The following is a 22,226-nucleotide window of genomic DNA, read 5'->3' as shown; positions in this document are numbered from 1 at the left end:
GTGTTATTTAGTTGTGGTGCAGTGAGGCTCCGAATTCTACTAGCACAGAATTCCCTGATGGTATCAGCATCTGCAGTTACGCACGTAGATACCTACACATGTCGTTCCACTGTAAGGTTATTTCGCAACAAGAGTGTTGCATTGTCATGAGACAGTAGACGTTCCCGAGTTCAGCCGGCCGAAGTGGCCGAGCGGTTCTAGGCGCTACAGCTGGTACCGCGCGACCGCTACGGTTCCATGTTCGAATCCTGCCTCGGACATGGATGTGTGTGATGTCCTTAGGTTAGTTAGGTTTAAGTAGTTCTAAGTTCTAGGCGACTGATGACCTCAGAAGTTAAGTCCCATAGTGCTCAGAGCCATTTTTTTGTTCCCGAGTTCCTGCAAGAGACAGTTCTGCTGCGGTACGGATAACTGGTGAGTGACAGCAGGGAGTGGAAGGTTGCAGCGACTGGGAACTTAGTCCATAGCAGAAATACGCCGGACTGTGCAAGTCCTGTGGGCGAATGCTTCTAAACTGCACACAGACTGGCCGCAAAATTCTGGCGGTATGTGGACCAAACACAATGTCGCGTGCAGCCACAGTGAAATTGTGCCAACTAGTGTTATACGACTAGCATAGGCTACCGTACACTATCGTAAAAAAACAGAGACTACAGTAGGTTTCCTACTACCTTTTGTCGGTTAAGATCGTAACCGCGTTGCCTATACGTTAAGTGTGTTGCATATGTCATTTCGATGGCTTTGTCTGCGTATTCAGTCAGCATCTTACTAGACCTCTAGAAATCGGAAGCAGTGAACCGTCTAGAAACTGAGTGAGGGTATATAGAGGGGCAGGTAACCTACAGAACATATTTGTTCTACATAGCTATCCTCCGGGCTATTACTTAAACATGAACAGTATTTATAGCAACATTGAGACTGTCAATATTTAATAGTGGTTTCATTCCGAAATTGGTGGACTGTTACATGAAACAGCTGAATATTCAAAAAAAAAAAAAAAAAAAAAAAAAAAAAACGATTTGTCATATGGCACTAGAAAACGCAATGCCGAAAATGGCTCAAATGGCTGTGAGCACTATGGGACTTAACATATGAGGTCATCAGTCCCCTAGAACTTTACTTAAACCGAACTAATCTAAGGACATCACACACATCCATGCCTGAGGCAGGATTCGAACCTGCGACCGTAGCGGTCGTGCGGTTCCAGACTGAAGCGCCTAGAACCGCTCGGCCGCAGCGCCCGGCCCACTCCCGAACGTTGTTTACACAAACTTGCTGAAAATTTTGAAAAATAGTGTGATGTGTCAGTTGTGCCGCCTTGCCTTGTAGGGCAACATTCATTGATAGTTACTTGGCAAGCACTAGTAAAGTTTTTGAAATTATTTCGAATTTTAGGTGACGATGAAACGAATGTCGTTAGAGTTTTAATGTGAGACCTACAAGAGTCAGTACACAAGTTCCATCGTAATAGAGAAGTCTACTCACATTGAAATTAGCGGGATAAATACGTATGCAATTGCAAAGGAAATCAAAGTTTAGGGAGACGGACTTAAAAGTTTGAGGTTTACCGTGACGTATTTTTTCAGAGACGGCGAAGGAGTTGAAAGAACAGTTGAACGGAATGGACAGTGTCAACAAAAGAAGTTGTCAGATGAATATCAACGAAATTAAAAGGAGGTTAATCAAATGTAGTGGTATTGAATCTTGTTATGTTGACAGAGTTAGATTAGGAAAACGGACACTAAATTTTGACAGCAAAATAAACGACAATGGCTAAAGTAGAGGTTATATAAAGTGCAGATCAGTAGTAGCAACGAATGCGTTCCTTAAAAAGAGAAACTTGTTGACGTCGAATACAGATTTAAACGTTAGAGACTCTTTTCTGAAGATACGAGGGGCGTTCAGTAAGTAATGCAGCACACTTTTCTTTTTGAAAGCACGTCGGTTTCAAGCAGAATTCCAATACACCATATTAATTATTACTTCCCATTCATTCGGCTACAAAACCAATTTTTCACCATAACCTCTGTTCAGTGTGATGACCTTACGGCACCTTACTGGCAAAGCCTGTACGCCCGCATGGCACCATTCAACGGGTCTACATCTGCGGCACTGCTTCCCGAGAAGTCCATCAATCATTGGGCGAAACGGATGGAAGTCGGAAGGTGCGAGATATGGGCTGTGGAGGTGGATGAGGAAGAGCAGTCGAATCAAGTTTTACGATCTCCTCTCAGGTGCCCAGACTCGTATAACGCCTTGCGTTGTCATGGAGAAGAAAAAAAATGAAATCGTTTCTTCAAGTTCCTGCGGGTGGCACAACACACATCAGAGGTGACAGAAGCACTGTGAGAGAGGAAATCTTGCAGAATAACCGCTGTAGAGTCCCAGCTGACGGGCTGACGATGCGGCTCAAATGGCTCTGAGCACTGTGGGACCTAACATCTGAGGCCATCAGTCCCCTAGGTTTAGAACTGCTTAAACCTAACTAACCAAAGGACAATACAAACAGCCATGCCTGATGCAGGATTCGAACCCGCGACCGTAGCAGCGAGGGCGCAGCTTTGAATTCTTTTGCACCAACAAATTCCGTAACTTTTCAACCCAAATCATTTGAGAAAAAAAATTGTTCATTCGTTACTGAACGCCTCCCGAATACGAACTGTATTATTATTATTATTATTATTATTATTAGTGGTATTAACATCTGTTATAGCAAATGTTGACAGAAATTATATTCTTATATGGTGTACGAGCAGTATAGGAAAGACGTGCAAGTATCACAGTTTTGCTACATATTTCTAACCAGATGGTTGCCTGTCTAATGACTTCGAATGGCAGCAAAACATCAATTTTTCCTTGTTTCATGTAACCACTGACGGAGTTTAAAAATTTAAAATGTTCTCATAATTTACTCATTAACAGGTATAATCAGATGTTTAAGGTTTAATGCAATGAGGGAAGTATTAAATTCAAAAGCCGCGCGCGCGCGCGCGCGTGTGTGTGTGTGTGTGTGTGTGTGTGTGTGTGTGTGTGTGTGTGTGTGTGTGTGTTCTGAGGAAGCATTAACTCAAGCCGCGGAAATTTCGCGGACTCTTTTCATCCAGGATTTTAGAATGAGAACATTTAGCGATTTCCAGCAAATGTTACACACAATTTCAGACCTTACAGAAATATTTTCTCGCTGACACCATCCGATAAAACGAGAAAAAACTTTATCGCTTAGTACGTTGTCGCTTTTTAAGCAGTAAAATGTTCATCTTTTGGATTTGCAGCTCCTTGTGTTGACCGTGTTTGCCGTTAAAATTGTAGGATGTGAGGTCCGCCTGTTATGCAAAACACCTTTTTTTCTCAGTACCCGGACATGTTTCAGCACCACTGTGCTATCATCAGTGGGTTTCCGTTTTATTTATTCTGTAATGGGAACATTTTTGTTAAATGATTACAAAATTATGTGGATGTTTAGTTCAAACAATAGTTCATTTCTTTTTGTTAATACTTTTACACTTGGTGTGCATGAATTTTCCGGATAACTTGTGTATTATATACTACGGGTGGCTTGTCATCTGCAACCAAACGATGTTGATGAGAAAAATTTGCTGGGAGTTAACCTATCATCTATAATGTTATTTGGTTTGTCGCGATGTTTTCGCGTCTATATTCGTTTACTTACATTTTCGTGTGGCAAGTTTTTACGTAAGTAAAAGCGAATAGAGGCGCGAAAACATCGCGACAAACCAAATAACATTATAGATGATAGGTTAACTCCCAGCAAATTTTTCTCATCACCATCGTTTGGTTGCAGATGACAAGCTACCGGTAGTATATAATACTCAAGTTATCCGGAAAATTCGTGCACACCAAGTGTAAAAGTATTGACAAAAAGAAACGAACTATTGTTTGAACTAAACATCTACATAATTTTGTAATAATTTAACAAAAATGTTCACATTACAAAATAATTAAAGCCGAAACCTACTGATGATGGCACAGTGGTGCGAAACTTGTTTGAGTACTGAGAAAAAAACGGTGTTTTGCATAACTGGCGGACCTCACATCCTACAATTTTATGCAGTAAAACTTCAGATTCAGAGAAAACGCTGTAATTTGTACTTCTTTACTACTAACTCTTTTTCACAACAAATTTTGTAGACAGCATCCACGTATTTCAATGAACATATCATTATGCGACTCATAACTCGGGGGATACGACGTCATAGTAATTTTGCTCAAATTACTTAGATTGTACACTCAACCTGTGTTTGATAATGAGATCTATTGTGTACATGAGAGTTCGATTCTTTAACAAAATTGTGGATATGGGGTTACTAGTTGTACCTATGCGTCTCGTAGTCGTTATACAAATGCAGATTGTAGTTCTTTATGTTTCTTCAAATACTACTGTTAACTATGATCTTTTTATAATGTTGGCTGTTACCGATCTGAAGACGTTTAACGATGAAACCAGTCATCATAATAAAATGCATATGCCATAAATGGTTGAAAATAATTATAGTACAAGTGCCACCATGATCATCAACTGTCAATGTGAAATTGTTTTTGACAGCAGTTATACAAAGATAAAGAAGGAGAAATTTTGAAAGAGATCTAAAGATGAGGAGAAGTAATAAAATTTTTGAACCTTGCCACTGACACAATAACGGTATCAGAGAAGGCAAAGTACTTGGTTGAGCAGATGAATGGACTCGATAGTGTCTTGAAAAGCGGTTCTAAGGTGAATGTCAACGAAAGTAGTACAAGGGTTGGAATGAAGTCGAATTACATCATTTGATGCTGAGGGAACTGGATTACGAAGGGAAATACGAAATTGACATTTGGCTGGAAAGTAAAAGGTAAGAAACGAAATGCAGACTGCCTGTAGGAAGAAAATCATTTTTGAAACAGAGAATTCGTTAATACAGAATACAAATTTATTGTGAAGTCTTTTCTCTGGAGTAATAGTTGAGGTACAGTAAAGACACAATAGCCGGCCGGAGTGGCCGAGCGGTTCTGGGCGCTACAGTCTGGAACCGCGTGACCGTTACGGTCGCAGGTTCGAATCCTGCCTCGGGCATGGGTGTGTGTGATGTCCTTAGGTTAGTTAGGTTTAAGTAGTTCTAAGTTCTAGGGGACTGATGACCTCAGAAGTTAAGTCCCATAGTGCTCAGAGCCATTTGAACCAAAGACACAATAACTTTTGAAATGCAGTGATACAGAACGATGTGCAACATTAGATGGGTAGATCGAATATGTAATGAGGAGGTACTGAATCGAACTGGCGGGAAACTAAATTTGTGACGCAACTTGACTACTAAGGGGCTCGGCTCATACGTCATATTCCGAGGCATCAAGGAATTGTCAGTTTGGTAACAGAGAGAAGTGTGTGTGGAAAAAATTGTAGAGGGAGACCGAGAGATGAATACGGTAAATATATTCAAATGAATGAAGGTTGCAGTGGCTGCGCAGTGATGATGAGGTATTGCTCTAACTGCTATAAATAAACAAATTATTTGTCCGCACATATCATAAAGACAAATAAGAGACGTGATGTACAAGTACAGACAAACAAATGACTACAATTTCAGAAAAAATAGATAATCTAGTCAAGAAAAAGAACGCCAGAAATTGAATAAGTCAACAATACGTTGGTCCACCTGTGCAAGCAGTAACTCGATCAGGCATTGATTAATTGCTGGATGTCCTCTTGAGCGTTAGCGAGCCAAATTGCGCCCAGGTCACACTTCAGATCGTCAAGTTCCGATCTACACTCATGCTCATAAATTAAGGATAATGCTGATACATGGTGAAACAACGCTCTGGTGGTAGGATTGCGGTTTTAAATCACCTCTGGGTATGACCATGCGGTGCATTTGACCTGCGGTCGTCGCACAGTGGCGCTGGCAGCAGTCCACATACGCGAGAGGTGTGTTGGTGCATGTCAGAGTACAGTGCAGCGAGTAAGTGTGTAGACGTTTTCAGACGTGCTAATGGTAACTGTGGGTTGAAAATGGCTCAGAGAAATATTGATGACGTTATGAGGGGTAGAATACTAGGGCGACTGGAGGCTTGTCAAACACAGCAAGTCGTAGTACGGGCCCTCCGTGTGCCACAAGATTATGCCAACGATTCCAGCAGACAGCAAACGTATCCAGGCGCTACGGCACGGGACGTCCACATTGTACAACACCGCAAGAAGACCGATATCTCACCATCAGTGCCCGCAGACGGCCACGGACTACTGCAGGTAGCTTTGCTCGGGACTTTGCCGCAGCCACTAGAACAGTTGTCTCCAGACACACACTCTACAGACGACTGAACAGACACGGTTTATTCGCCCAGAGATCTACAAGTGGCATTCCATTGACCCCTGGTCACAGGAGAGCCCGTAAAACCTGGTGTCAAGAACACAGTACATGGTCATTGGAACAGTGGTCCCAGGTTATGTTCACGGACGAGTCCAGGTATAGTCTGAACAGTGATTCTCGCAGGGTTTTCATCTTGCGTGAACCAGGAACCAGATACCAACCCCTGAATGTCCTTGAAAGGGACCTATATGGAGGTCGTGGTTTGATGGTGTGGGGTGGGATTATGATTGGTGCATGTGTTTGACACAGGAACTGTAACAGGTCAGGTGTATCGGGACGTCATTTTGCACCAGTATGTCCGCCTTTTCAGGGGTGCAGTGGGTCCCACCTTCCTCCTGATGGATGATAAAGCACGGCCCCACCGAACTGCCATCGTGGAGGAGTACCTTCAAACAGAAGATATCAGGTGAATGGAGCGGTCTGCTTGTTATCCAGACCTAAACCCCATCGAGCACGTCTGGGATGCTCTCGGTCGACGTATCGCTGCACGTCTTCAAACCCCTAGGACACTTCAGGAGCTCCGACAGTCACTGGCGCAAGAATGGGAAGCTATTCCCCAGCAGCTGCTCGACCACCTGATCCAGAGTATGTCAACCTGTTGTGCGGCCTTTGTACGTGTGCATGGTGATCATATCCCATGTTGATGTCGGGGTACATGCGCAGGAAACAGTGGCGTTTTGTAGCACATGTGTTTCGGGAATGTTTTCTCAACTTATCATCAGTACTGTGGACTTACAGATCTGTGTCATGTGTGTTGCCTATGTGCCTATGCTATTAGCGCAAGTTTTGTGTAGTGCCACGTTGTGTGGCACCACATTCTACAATTATCCTTAATTTGTAAGCGTGAGTGTAGTTGCAGAGCCCTGCCCATAATGCTCCAAACATTATCAAGTGGGAAGATACGGCAACCGATGGCCAGGGTAGGGTCTGGCAAACACGAAAACAATAGAAACTCTCGCCGTGCACGGGCGGAAACTATCTTGCTGAAACATTAGAGCCCAGGACTGCTTGTCATGATTGGCAACTGCATTGTTATCATCCGTTTTGCTGCACACGTAGATCACATTTATCGACTTTCGTCTCATTTGGATAATTCCTTGGTGGTTTTAGTCCTTTTTTTGTTTTAGAGAATATCTGAAAAATGCAGTTATGGGATCTTACGTAATTAATATTGCAGTGTCACGAAACAGTGCTAACATTAATATTCTTTTCATAATAATTTAGGATCGTGACCGAAACACAATCATCGCAATGAATGTGATAACGTACAAGGGAGTTCCATATCGGCGCGCACACGCTGCTGCAGACTGAAATACATCATTCTGGACTGCGTCTTTATTTCAAACCAAACCCTCATGTCATGGAATCAATATTGGAAGTAACGATTTTATACATAAAGATCAAAGCCATTCATTTTGATCTAGACGGGGGTCCATTATTCAGAAACAAACATTTTTCAATAACTAGCTAGGAGCCATAAAAGGCGTAGCTACTAATAAAGTCTACAGTGGTGACCAATTTCCTCCAGCGAAAGACTAGTTTCTTAGCAGACCCTAGTGATGTATGCATCATTAATAATATCAAATAATGCGCCTGTTACGTAATGTCGGTCAGCTGCACATATTCAATGCAGTGATTTGGTCAGTGTAAACAAATGGTGTACACCGATTATCTGTTTGCTGCCGCGTAGCTACAATAACCTAAAAGTTGTTATACACGCACTTCAGTCTGTTGTATACGTACATGTTTTGTAAGAAGTTTGTTAAAACCTCTCAAATGAATGCATTTTTAAGATTTTTTGACTTATTCCAAATGCATGAGGACCATTTCATTTAGGATCTGACGATGAAAAATAAACATATCTTTAAATTAAGATTTTTGTATTTGCTATTTACATCCTTGGTGATGTTGACTTATCGGTTTTTAATGGTGCTCTAAGCCACAGCTCTGTGCCGAAAGTTTCATCCACTACTGCAGAAAACCATCTAAGAGACTGTAAAAGCACGGTTAATTTTGAGATGTAAACTTGTTTAGCAAACACAAACTGCTGAACTGTTTATTAGCAACAATGTTTAACGACTAAAGTTTTAATAACCTTCGACAACCCCCTTTCGTAACGACCTCATTTCGGAGAGGAAGACAGCCCTGAAGCTCCTTCAGGCACGTAAATCTGCTGTCGAAGACACTCATCGACGATTAGGCACCATAGAGATTCCAAATTTTCGGGATGTTTGCCACATTAGAAAGAGACCCAGACATTTTCAGCGGGATGAACATTAGTGACTCTACTGGCCAATCTACGTGTGACACAGTCTTCTTCAAATGAGCAACGCATGCGTGCAGCTCTGTGAACACACTTCCTCTCATTATAGGATATGGATCCCGCATTTTTGCAAACACAGCTCTTTCTTTTTACCCAAACACGTTTCAGCACCACTCTACCATCAACTGTGGATTTTTGTTTACTGAAAACTGTAGAAAGTATTTCAGGTTGTTAAATCAGTTATAAAGTGAGGCCTAAAAAAACTTTTTGTTCGTTTTGCTTCTTAGCGTGATTTTACATCCTATGGTTTTGCAGGACCAAACTATATGGTGTTCTGCACCTGATAGCTTGTCATATGAAAACCAAAGGATGTAAATGTTAATTTCATTGGCCAGTTCACACCTCTCTTGATTTTTAAAAAACGTGATTTTGACGTGTCATAATGTTTTGCATATATAATTGTTACTACTCACGTTTTGTTGTGGCTGATGCTCCTCCTTTTAGGTTGCAAGTACACTGCACGCGCATATTAAAGTACTTTATACACGCCCTTTTACTTCGTAAAACGCGGTGAGCAGTGTGTTGTTTGTTTCGTAAGCCCGTCGGCGTTCATTTGTACGTGAAAGTTTTCTTCTATTGTCAATTTATGCTATAGGCTGTGGCTGGACTTCAGTAATATTAAATCTGAAACTTCCTGGCAGATTAAAACTGTGTGCCCGACCGAGACTCGAACTCGGGACCCTTGCCTTTCGCGGGCAAGTGCTCTACCACAGAGCTACCCAAGCACGACTCACGCCCCGTCGTCACAGCTTTACTCCTGCCAGTAACTCGTATCCTACCTTCCAAACTTTACAGAAGCTCTCCTGCGAACCTTGCAGAACTAGCACTCCTGACAGAAAGGATATTGCGGAGACATGGCTTAGCCACAGCCTGGGGGATGTTTCCAGAATGAGATTTTCACTCTGCAGCGGAGTGTGCGCTGATGTGAGTCGTGCTTCGATAGCTCAGATGGTAGTGCACTTGCCCGCGAAAGGCAAAGGTCCCGAGTTCGAGCCTCAGTCGCGCACACAGTTTTAATCTGCCAGGAAGTTTCATATCAGCGCACACTGCCCTGCAGAGTAAAAATCTTATTCTGGAATATTAAATCTGTTGCTACTGTAGTTCTGTCGCGATTACGGACTAATAGGTGGCACATTATTTAACACATTAAAGAAACTTTACAGAAAAAGCAACAGAAACAGCTAAAGGAGTTAACACACAGTTAACATATATCACATATATATAAAAGGATACGTATATTTGTACAGTATGCTTCTTAAAGATTAAAAACAGTTTTTCTTTATAAAATTTTACTTACGAGATTTCTGCCTCTTTTTCACATATCCTGCAAACCACTGCTTTTTACTTCTTTGTTAGCCGGAATTGAAATGGAAAGAAACTTCATTAGACTTACGAAATTGGCAGTTTTTTGCCTTTTTGCGCTTTCTGTTTCGCCTCGTTGGCGTTCTTTGCACTTCACCTCATTCTGGAAATAGAACTCCAGTTACGTGTGTTCGCACCCAGCACAGTATTACAGTGTTTAGGTTTGTTCCTTTGTTTTTCGTGTAGGTTGTGACCGTCGCCAACTTGTAACATATATTTTAATAATATATATGTCATCCATCTCTCTCTCTCTCTCTCTCTCTCTCTCTCTCTCTCTCTCTCTCTGCGTGTGTGTGTGTGTGTGTGTGTGTGTGTGTGTGTGTGTGTGTGTGTGTGTGTGTGTGTGTCCAGGAATTGTTGGTTTCAGGTATATATGTATGCCTTGTTTTTTGAAAAAATAGTGGGTATTCTACTTTAGTATTTGAATTTGTATGTTTCTGTTTCTTTCTCACTTTGTGCTATTTCTTTTCTTATGTTTTGTGTGTGTGCTTGTAGAGATTCTGTCCTCATGTTGGTGATAGCTGAGTATTTGCTCTTTACCTGTCTCTTAGTTTTATTGGTCAGCTTTATTACGATGTTTTCTTTTTCTGTTGTTTGTTGCTATTTGTACTATGGTATTCAATCTTTTGGTAGACAGCTGCAGCAAAGCGGTATTAGAGAAATTGGTCTTTAATTCTGCGGGCCCGTTCTTTTAGCCTTCTTACATACAGGCGCTTTTTCAAGTCGTTTGGGACTTTGCGCTTGGCGAGAGATTCGGATAAGTGCAGTCAAAGTAAGTGGCCAAACCGAAATGTGACTTATTTGCTTTCAACTCCTTCAGTTGTTTCTCAATACCACGGATGCTTATTGTTATGTGCTCCATATCGAAGTCTGTGCAAAGGTCAAACGACGGTATTTTTGTACGATCCTACTTCGTGAACCGTTTCTTAAACGCGGAATTTAAAACTTCGGCTTTCGTTTTGTTATCTTCTATTACCACACCAGATTGGTCAACGAGTGACGTAATGGAGTCCTTAGACACGCTTAGCATTTTTACATGGAACCAGAAATTTCGCTGGTTCTTTGCGAGATCTTGTGCTATTGCATGACGGTCATAGTTGTATGCTTCGCGAATAGATCTTTTTACACACGCATGGTTCTCAACTAACCGTTGCCTATCGCCATTTGCGCGTTCTGTACCGAACCGAGACGGCAACAATCTTCGTCTCCTCAGTATTTCGTTGTTAAATCATGGTGTCTTTTCCACCCATAATCCACTTACTAGGCACATATTTCTCGAGACCACGATTTACAGTTTGTTTTAACTTATCCCATAATTCCCCTACGGCCATCATACTGAAAATCAGCGATTAAAATTCATCGTCTAGGCTAGATTCTAACCACTGCTTATCTGCTCTTTCTGGCAAAAACGCTCTCCTAGCCTTCTTTGCTACCTATTGACTTCCGTAACTGTAGTCGCTACGATGACTTCATGATCACTAGTTCCTGTCTCTGTATTGACGTCATCGACAAAGTCTGTTCGTAGCTACAGAGTCTAAGATATTTCCATTGCGTGAGAGCAGCCGAACTAGCAACTCAAGACAGTTTTCGGACAACGTGTTGAGAAGTACTACGCAAGACCGTCTGTCTGTACTCTGCGCAATATACGGGGTGTCCAAAAAGTCTCCCCATAGTGCCTCTCCTCAGTGAAATACAAGTTATTAATAAATTGAATATTCATTTTTGCTTACAAATTTTCACATTAAATGTTGAAAGTGTCCCTCCTGTTGTTGAATACACAATTCAATTCGTCTAATCATGTTTCCAAACACAATCTGTAACATTTCTTCTGTAACAGAAGCAGTGAAAGTGGATATTGCAGTTTTCAGTTCATCGATGGATTTTGGACGGTTGTTATAGACAGTTGCTTTCGCTGCACCCCAGAAGAAAAAGTCAGGTGGTGTTACGTCACGTGATAGTGGAGACCAAAGTCCCTATGAAATTATGCGATCACCAAAAACATCAGCAAGCAGTGACACTGAAACGCGAGCTGTGTGCGAGGTTGCACCATCTTGTTGAAAATAACCATTCAGTATCTCACTTAATACAAGTTCTTCTATGAATGGGTACAGAATATCACTGCAGTATCCTTGTGCGTTTATTATTTCCGTTAAAAATATGGCAGCCACAATCCGACGTCTAGAAATTGCTATCTAAACTCCTACTTTCACAGAATGAATTGATCCACATGAATACACAATAGATTTGCAGTACTCCACATACGAGAATTTTGCGAGTTCATGTACCTGGATAAATGAAAGAACGCCTCATCAGTGAAAACGTTTCATTAAGAATATTCCTTCCATTTTGTTGAACGAAATTTTTGAACCATTGACAATAATGCACAATAATGCAGTCTCTTGCCATGATCAGTATTTCTCAGTTCTTGCACGACTGTCACTTTGTATGGGAAAAGTTCTAATTTTTTCCTTACAGCTGCATGGGCCGTTCCGACACTAACATCGTTTGCATGGGAGAGTTTTCTTATTGACTTGTTCGGAACCATCGACATTTTATCAGAAATATCAAGTAGTTTATCCTCAGGCAAAACGCTAGGACTATCACTCCTCGGTGCATCCGTCACTAAACGCGTACTTCGAAATTTGTTAATCAAATCTCGCACAGTATCGAGATGTGGGAGTGTTGTCTCCAGGAAAACTGAATTAAATGTTTGACGAACTGAAGCTGTGTATTTACCGCAAGCTTTGAACACTTGTTCGACTAAACACACACGTTCTTCAATGGTTAGCATTTTAACACTGACAAAAGCGAAACAAAGGAACTAAACTTAAACGTTCATGTCAACACGTAACGACACACACCAACGACACTACTGATGCTGGCTGAGATAAACGAAACAGTGGAATGTTGGGAGAGTCCACTTGAAGGGAAATAACCCAGGCAGGCGAACAATCATACGGCATGCGCAGCTTACAATCATGCGGCACTGCGGAGAGACTTTTTGAACACCCTGTAGTAGCATACGTACATATACGAGGGCAGTTCAATAAGTAATGCAACACATTTTTTTTTTCTGAAACAGGGTTTTTTTTTCAGCATTGAAATACACCAGGTTACTCCCCAATCTTTTAGCTACACAACACTATTTTTCAACGTAATCTCCATTCAATGCTACGGCCTTACGCCACCTTGAAATGAGGGCCTGTATGCCTGCACGGTACCATTCCACTGGTCGATGTCGGAGCCAACGTCGTACTGCATCAATAACTTCTTCATCATCCGCGTAGTGCCTCCCACGGATTGCGTCCTTCATTGGGCCAAACATATGGAAATCCGACGGTGCGAGATCGGGGCTGTAGGGTGCATGAGGAAGAACAGTCCACTGAAGTTTTGTGAGCTTCTCTCGGGTGCGAAGACTTGTGTGAGGTCTTGCGTTGTCATGAAGAAGGAGAAGTTCGTTCAGATTTTTGTGCCTACGAACACGCTGAAATCGTTTCTTCAATTTCTGAAGAGTAGCACAATACACTTCAGAGTTGATCGTTTGACCATGGGGAAGGACATCGAACAGAATAACCCCTTCAGCGTCCCAGAGGACTGTAACCATGACTTTACCGGCTGGGGTATGGCTTTAAACTTTTTCTTGGTAGGGGAGTGGGTGTGGCGCCACTCCATTGATTGCCGTTTTGTTTCAGGTTCGAAGTGATGAACCCATGTTTCATCGCCTGTAACAATCTTTGACAAGAAATTGTCACCCTCAGCCACATGACGAGCAAGCAATTCCGCACAGATGGTTCTCCTTTGCTCTTTATGGTGTTCGGTTAGACAACGAGGGACCCAGTGGGAACAAACCTTTGAATATCCCAACTGGTGAACAATTGTGACAGCACTACTAACAGAGATGTCAAGTAGAGCACTGAGTTGTTTGATGGTGATCCGTCGATCATCTCGAACGAGTGTGTTCGCACGCTCCGCCATTGCAGGAGTCACAGCTGTGCACGGCCGGCCCGCACACGGGAGATCAGACAGTCTTGCTTGACCTTGCGGCGATGATGACACACGCTTTGCCCAACGACTCACCGTGCTTTTGTCCACTGCCAGATCACCGTAGACATTCTGCAAGCGCCTATGAATATCTGAGACACCCTGGTTTTCCGCCAAAAGAAACTCGATCACTGCCCGTTGTTTGCAACGCACATCCATTACAGTCGCCATTTTAACAGCTCCGTACAGCGCTGCCACCTGTCGGAAGTCAATGAAACTATACGAGACGAAGCGGGAATCTTTGAAAATATTCCACAAGAAATTTCCGGTTTTTTCAACCAAAATTGGCCGAGAAAAGAAATGTGTTGCATTACTTATTTAACTGCCCTCGTAGTTTAGTGGAGGTCGTCACAAGCTGTGACGCCACCACCTGGAATGTTTGACAGGTTTGCTGTTGGAGTCCTTAGCTCCGCCCTCCCTTATGCCCCCACTGACGACGCAAGACATACCACCACCCTTCTACTACCTCAGGAACTTTTACATTGAACACAGCTATGTCTGTATCACAGTACGAGTCCGTTTGCCACCGTGCCGAGTCCGTTTCCACCGTGCCGAGTCCGTTTCCACCGTGCCGAGTCCGTTTCCACCGTGCCGAGTCCGTTTCCACCGTGCCGAGTCCGTTGCCACCGTTCCGAGAATGTTGCCACCGTGCCGAGAATGTTGCCACCGTGCCGAGAATGTTGCCACCGTGCCGAGAATGTTGCCACCGTGCCGAGAATGTTGCCACCGTGCCAAGAATGTTGCCACCGTGCCGCGAATGTTGCCACCGTGCCGCGAATGTTGCCACCGTGCCGCGAATGTTGCCACCGTGCCGCGAATGTTGCCACCGTGCCGCAAATGTTGCCACCGTGCCGCAAATGTTGCCACCGTGCCGCAAATGTTGCCACCGTGCCGCGAATGTTGCCACCGTGCCGAGAATGTTGCCACCGTGCCGCGAATGTTGCCACCGTGCCGAGAATGTTGCCACCGTGCCGAGAATGTTGCCACCGTGCCGAGAATGTTGCCACCGTGCCGAGAATGTTGCCACCGTGCCGAGAATGTTGCCATCTCGGTATGGTTGTAATCTAGTGTGGTGTGATCGTGTGCAGGGCGACAGCGGGGGCCCCCTGGTGTGTGACGGCGTGCTGGCCGGGGTGGTGAGCTGGGGTGTCGAGTGCGGCGTGGCCGGCTACCCCGGAGTCTACACCGACGTCGCCACCTTCGCCGCCTTCCTCGCCGACGCCACTGGAAGCGATGGCCCCGAAGTCGCCGCCGCTGCTGACGTGTCCCAGGCGCCCAGCGTAGCGATGCTCGCGACCTCCAGTGTGATCGCCACTTTGATTGGCAGGCTCTGAACCCACACCGTCATCCTCATGGTCGTCTCATCAGGGTTCTGAGGCAGTGCCACCTATTCTGAATTACATCCGTTTGCGGTCTTATGGATACCAAAATAATATAATGCACCTATTATGTCAGCCATAACCATCAGATTCAAGAACTGTAATAACTGTAAGATAGTCCTTTACAGGTACTTTAATTACCACTAATATCTTAAACAGTTATGAGGGTCCACCTTTCCAAACTTTACTGAATTCTGGAAGACAAAATTTTATTTTAGTACAAATCATTTTTTTCTTAATGCTGCACAAGTATGTAAGAATTTAAATTACCTACTTTTCTTTCTTTGATGCTTATAATTTCTGCTGTACTCTTTCATCCACATTGCCTTCTCCTTTTTTTTCTGTCCATGTTGTTCTTATAACTAATTTCTTCTATCTCGACAGGCCTCTAACTTTAGTACTTTAACCAGAGGGACAATTTCTTTGTTATTCGCGATTCTTTCACAATACAATTGTTTGTCTCCAAATATTTTCTTATCTCTGTAATATATGCTATTGTCGATCACTTTTTTCCAAAAATCCAGTAATATTTCCTCATTTATGTGCCCTTATTGTCCGCAGCTGCTTTATATGTCCTGAGGGTATTTTTATTTCTTTGTTACAAATACAAAAAAATGAGGCTTTTTTCCTCAAGGGACGCATTCCACTTTATTGAAATAAAGCATATACAGTGTTCTGTAATTAAACATGTTTACAATTTGATTTAATTTTTAGGTCGAAAACAGATCGTTAACAAATTATTTGTTTTTAGTTACGGTAATTTCTGCTTCGTTTTTCGCCTACATCAGCAAATGCAGTCTGCTAGCACGTCTGTGTTCTTTCTTACTTAGGCACTGATAAAAGAGGTCTGATTTTACGCTGTTTGGCAGAACTGCAAAATGCAACGGCAAAATGCATAGTTCTGCAAAGCAGCGTAAAATTAGAGCGCAACTATCTGTGCCTAATGAACAAAGAAACCAAAGACGTGCTAGCAGACTGCATTTCCAGACTTGGGCGAAAAAATCAAACAGAAATTATCGTAACTAAAAACTATTTGAAAGGGACGCAGGCGATTTCTTGCCCTTTCTTTACTGGTCCGTGCCGCCTATTGGAGTCGTCGCAGGAAATTCTGTAAACACCTTTATTAGAAAAGGTAGGGAAGTCTATTTTTCGTTATCTCAACTTCATTAAGTTACTCGTAGTGCTACTTGTATTTTCGTACTCCTTAACAATTCGTTTATTTTGTGTCATGTGTTGCCTTTATCTGCTGTTGGTACATGTATTGGTTTCGCTTTGGTTTTGTCATTTCTTTTCGATGTTATGTCTTTATGTATGATTTTGGGTCGGACAAAGAGGAGGACACGTTAGTATAAGATTTATAGAAAGCAACCAGTCAAGTTTTTATCTACACTTAAAAGTAAAAATCATAAAACGAACACAATCAAAAACGCTTTGAAAATTCTATATAGGATGCCAAAACGGTAAACCATGAACATTTCGGAAGAACTAGAAATTTATACATCCGAATGACATCCTGAACAAACAGACGGTCCTCAAACGTAAAAATTTTCTTGAAAACTTCATTGATGTAATAGAAAAAGGAAAGGGGTGAAGACGACACTATAAACAATAAATAATAGACAACATTAAGATCGCACGTCTACATAACTCACAATATCTCTGCCAAAAACTATCTCTGACTATCCCCTAAGATATAATTTAATTGTAAACATAAAGCATAGTTAAAACGATTGCACTGTCAAAAAATACACGTAATTTCTATAGAAAGTAAATATGTGACCTATGCCAACAACATAATGCATGAAAGAAATTACGTTTCAAGATAATTTATAGATTTCATTCCATCTATAGCATGAAATCTCATAGTGCTGTAACACAGACGTAGAATAAAATTATATATAAAGGTCATTTCAACAAGATCACTTGATGACGGCTCATAAACCGAAACAAACTTGTCATGAACTTACGGAATCAAGACGAAATGAACAATTTGTGGCTAATTTTGTAAAACGTGCAAAGATGATGTCCTATGATGACCCTATGCAAGCTGTGTGCCCAACAGACAAGAAGTTATATCCTACAGTTTTACACTTTGCGGTACATAATATCTTTGCTTCTGTACTGTGTTTCGTTTACATAATCTTAGTTATTTACATAAAACGAGATATATTGTCTCAGATGGTCTATTAACAGTTTTCTTTAGCGAAAAGTTTGAATTCCTGTGTGGCCAAGGTTTGAAATGTAGGATTCTGTTTACATTTGGCGGGCAAAAGGTATTCCTTTCTGTGGCAATTCTAAATGTATCCTATTTGTAGTGTATCTTCAATAATAAAAGAAACTGGAGTAATTCACAACTGTTTATTACAATAATTATTAATAGGTGCTGAACGTTTCATAAAGATTCGTCCGATTTGCCAAGTCTACGTGTTATACACAAAGGCAGATAGGAGGTTGGGCTGGACCACACTCACGTCAAGGACTACAAGTCGTCGTACTTTGTGGTTCGCCTGTAAAGGAGACCGCATATAGGATGCTTGTGTGACGAGTACTGCTCGAGTTTTCTGGATCCGTACCAGTTTGCATTAAAGGAAGGCATCGAAGTAGATCAGAAACGGACTGATAGCCTGCTTGCTGGTAGATTCGACCAACACGTGAGTGTTACGGCGATGAGTCACGAAATCAAATGTGAATCCCTGGCGGAAAGCCGAAGTTCTTTTCGTGGAATACTATTGAGAAAATTACAGAACCGTCATTTGAAGCTGACTGCAAAACGATTCTACAGGAACCAACATACTCTACTGGCCATTAAAATTGCTACACCAAGAAAATATTTAGATGATAAACAGGTATTAAATGGAAAAATATATTATACTAGAACTGACATGTGATTACATTTTCACGCAGTTTGGTTGCATAGATCCTGACAAATCAGTACCAAGAACAACCACCTCTGGCCGTAATAACGGCCTTGATGCGCCTGGGCATTGAGTCAAATGGAGCTTGGATGGCGTCTACAGGAACAGCTGCCCATGCAGCTTCAACACGATACAACAGTTCATCAAGAGTAGTGACTGGCGTATTGTAACGAGCCAGTCGCTCGGCCACCATTGACCATACGTTTTCAATTGGTGAGAGATCTGGAGAATGTGCTAGCCAGGGCAGCAGTCGAACATTTTCTGTATCCAGAAAGGCCCCTACAGGACCTGCAACATGCTGTCGTGCATTATGCTGCTGAAATGTAGGGTTTCACAGGGATCGAATGAAGGTTAGAGCCACGGGTCGTAACACATCTCAAATGTAACGTCGACTGTTCAAAGTGCCGTCAGTGCGAACAAGAAGTGACCGAGACGTGTAACCAATGGCACCACATACCATCACGCCGAGTGATACGCCAGTATGGCGATGACGAATACACGCTTCCAATGTGCGTTCACCACTATGTCTCCAAACACGGATGTGACCTCATGATGCTGTAAACAGAACCTGGATTCATCAGAAAAAGTGACGTTTTGCCATTCGTGCACCCGGGTTCGTCGTTGATTTCACCATCGCAGTCGTTCCTGTCTGTCATGCAGCGTCAAGGGTAACCGCAGCCACGGTCTCCGAGCTGATAGTCCATGCTGCTGCAAACGTCGTCTAACTGTTCGTGCAGATGGTTGTTGTCTTGCAAACGTCCCCATCTGTTGACTCAGGGATCGAGACGTAGCTGCATGATCCGTTACAGCCGTGCGTATATGATGCCGGTCATCTCGACTGCTAGTGATACGAGGCCGTTGGGATCCAGCACGGCGTTCCGTATTACCCTCCTGAACCCACCGATTCCATATTCTGCTAGCGGTCTTTCGATCTCGACCAACGCGGGTAGCAATGTCGCGATACGATAAACCGCAATCGCGATAGGCTACAATCCGACCTTTATCAAAGTCGGAAACGTGATGGTACGCATTTCTCCTCCTTACACGAGGCATCACAACAACGTTTCACCAGGCAATGCCGGTCAACTGCTGTTTGTGTATGAGAAATCGGTTGGAAACTTTGCTCATGTGATCACGTTGTAGGTGTCGCCACAGTCGCCAACCTTGTGTGAATGCTCTGAAAAGCTAATCATTTGCATATCACAGCATCTTCTTCCTGTCGGTTAAATTTCGCGTCTGTAGTACGTCATCTTCGTGGTGTAGCAATTTTAATGGCCAGTAGTCTACATTGCGCGTAAGGACCGAGAAGATAAGATACGAGAAATTAGAGAACACACACGGAGGCAAATAGGAGTCGTTTTCTCCTCGATCTATTTGCGATTGGAACAGGAAACGAGTGACTGCAAGTAGTGAAGAGTACCCTCCGCGAGGTAGTGCACGGTGACTTGTGGAGTATGTAGCCAGATGTAGATTACTCATTTCATAATACCAAAGGAATCCCGCAACCCGAGGATACTCGAACTTCAACTCAGCTGCGCGGAGTGGCCGCGCGGTTAGAGGCGCTATGTCACGGATTGCGCGGGCCCGTCCTGCCGGAGCTTCGAGTCCTTCCTCGGGCATGGGTGTGTTTGTGTTGTTCTTAGCACAATTTAGTTTAAGTAGTCTGAAAATCTAGGGGCCGATGACCTAAGTAGTTTGGTCCCTTAGAAATACACACGCATTTGAACATATGAACTTTGACTGGGAGTGGACTTTTTAAGAATAAAAGACAATAACTTTCATAATATATGTACTCGTATAAAAATACAGTTTGAAATCATTTATTAGTATTCAGACTTGAAAAATATTTTTCGCTTCAATGAATTTTTAGATAGCCAGAGATCATATTTATTCGCAAAACAATTTTGTGCTTGACACAGGAAATTGACGTAACTAAATAAAATACCTACGGTCTCCCACCACGCAAAATATTGAAGAAGTGATATAGCAGAATATTTTATTAAAACTGTATTTATTAGTACAGGGAGGGAAAGGCGAGGACGCTTATTTTTTTGCCCTGAACAATGCTACTGCCTGCCGAGAAATGGTCATTACTAGATCTAACATGAACCATGGGTGTTGTCAATGAATTTTGACAGAGGAAATTTGTAGCACGTTTTTTGTTTTTAAATTGAAAAAGCTTCAGTAATTTTCCCTTGTCTAATATCAGTTAAGCGATTTGTTTCATTCTTGTTACCCCAATTAATCGTAGCGTAATACTTTTTTCAGTATCAATGTTGAAGCTGCATCTTCTTACCTACAAATGTAGTTGCACATTGCTTCTCTAGCTTTGATAGTTTTCCCAATGAGCCGCTAAAGACGACTCGATTTGCAAAAGTGGCCACAGTTCGCGGCTTCCAATGTGGCCAAATTGGACAGTTCTGCTAACAATCTATTTACCCCTAAGGCAGTTACTTACTTCCATGCCTCACACATATTATCGCAGATTGTCTTCTAAATCATTTTAAAAAGCTATCATCCACCTTTCTATCTCCTTGTAACGATTTTGAAGTAATTAATTACTACTTTTTGTAAGTACCTCTGTTCTATTATATTTTGGCCAACTACAAGAATCCGGTTGAATAATGTCTGATGCACCTGCTTGCTATTACGTCAATATTGGAGTGACAAGACGCCTATAAAATAACTTGGGAAATATATATATATATATATATATATATATATATATATATATATATATAAGAGAGAGACAGAGAGAGAGGGAGAGAGAGAGAAAACGCCTTCGCTGGAAAGAAGAGTTTTGGTAAAAATGAAATACGCAGTGTTAAGCTTGACAGCTTTTAAAAAGGACAATGTAGAGAAGTTTTTTGTTTCATCCTGCTCACCAAATTTCTAACGTGGGTGAAAACATAAACAGTTTAATCCAAGAACAGCTACGTGTCTGCTCTTAAACAAGACACAAAGTAGGTGGAATTACTTCAGCCGAAGGAGGGTTGCTGTCCATTTTCCACGTTGTACCGTGTATGTCTGCACTGACCATTTCACCGTGTTAGGTAAGAGAAGTGTTCACTATGTAAATGCGCCTGTCCATTCTGTACTTGTAAATATTTAGTATAATATCTTATGATATGTAGACCGAAAATATGTAAGCATCGAACTTCTACCAGTAACGATGGTCTGGTGAAAATTAAATTTCCCTTAGAGAGCCACCTGACCCCTTCTTCCCGGATCTATTATGATAATTAAAAATAAACGAAAGACATGATCATCCTCGTTGCCTACGTTCATGTCATCTGTAATTACATAGCTGGTGTATAACTGTTGCATCAGATATTTCTGATAAAATTTTCGTTCAGTGGTTATCTAAAGGTGATAAACTTTTGGAGAAAATCATATTTTGTGCAACAGCTGTACAAAGTAACTTTCTAGCACAAATACCAGCCCATGGAACACAAAGTTTTACGTTGACAACGTAAATGAAATGTAGATTCAAATGCGTTGTTTCTTAATTACAAAAACAGACACACATGACATTACAGCGCCATTTACCACGAATGGAAAACAATGGTATGGCTATCAGTATGTATTTGTTTGGGTAGAATCAGAATAACCATTAAAAGCGGAGGAGTTCCCATTTGAAAACAAAAAAATTGACCCCGTCCACGCTGTAGTAGTGGTTAGGTAGTGGGCACTTGTGGTACAGACAAATGTCCCCTTTATTGACTTTTCACCTAGAACCTTTTTTTCGTATTATGCGTCGTTGTCTAGATATTTAGCGGTTTCAAGTTAAAAGAAATATATGTACATTCATCAGACTCTCCTGTGCCAACCTCTTCATCTCAGA

The 22,226-nt window shown here is 42.1% G+C and overlaps 1 protein-coding gene across 1 annotated transcript in view; it reads left to right on the top strand.

Annotated features, from left to right (window-relative positions):
• The window catches only part of LOC126427959 (serine protease 1-like), a 120,057-nt gene extending 104,577 nt beyond the window's left edge, over positions 1–15,480 (top strand). Inside the window, exon 6 of the mRNA XM_050089847.1 lies at positions 15,177–15,480. Within this exon, the coding sequence (XP_049945804.1) occupies positions 15,177–15,422 (246 nt within the window). The 3' untranslated portion in view covers positions 15,423–15,480. The remainder of the gene's footprint in view (positions 1–15,176) is intronic.
• The last annotated feature ends 6,746 nt before the right edge of the window (positions 15,481–22,226 follow it).

This window comes from Schistocerca serialis, chromosome 12 (genome assembly GCF_023864345.2).
Source record: "Schistocerca serialis cubense isolate TAMUIC-IGC-003099 chromosome 12, iqSchSeri2.2, whole genome shotgun sequence".
Lineage (NCBI taxonomy): Eukaryota > Metazoa > Arthropoda > Insecta > Orthoptera > Acrididae > Schistocerca > Schistocerca serialis.
This window is presented reverse-complemented; position numbering and strand designations above follow the sequence as displayed.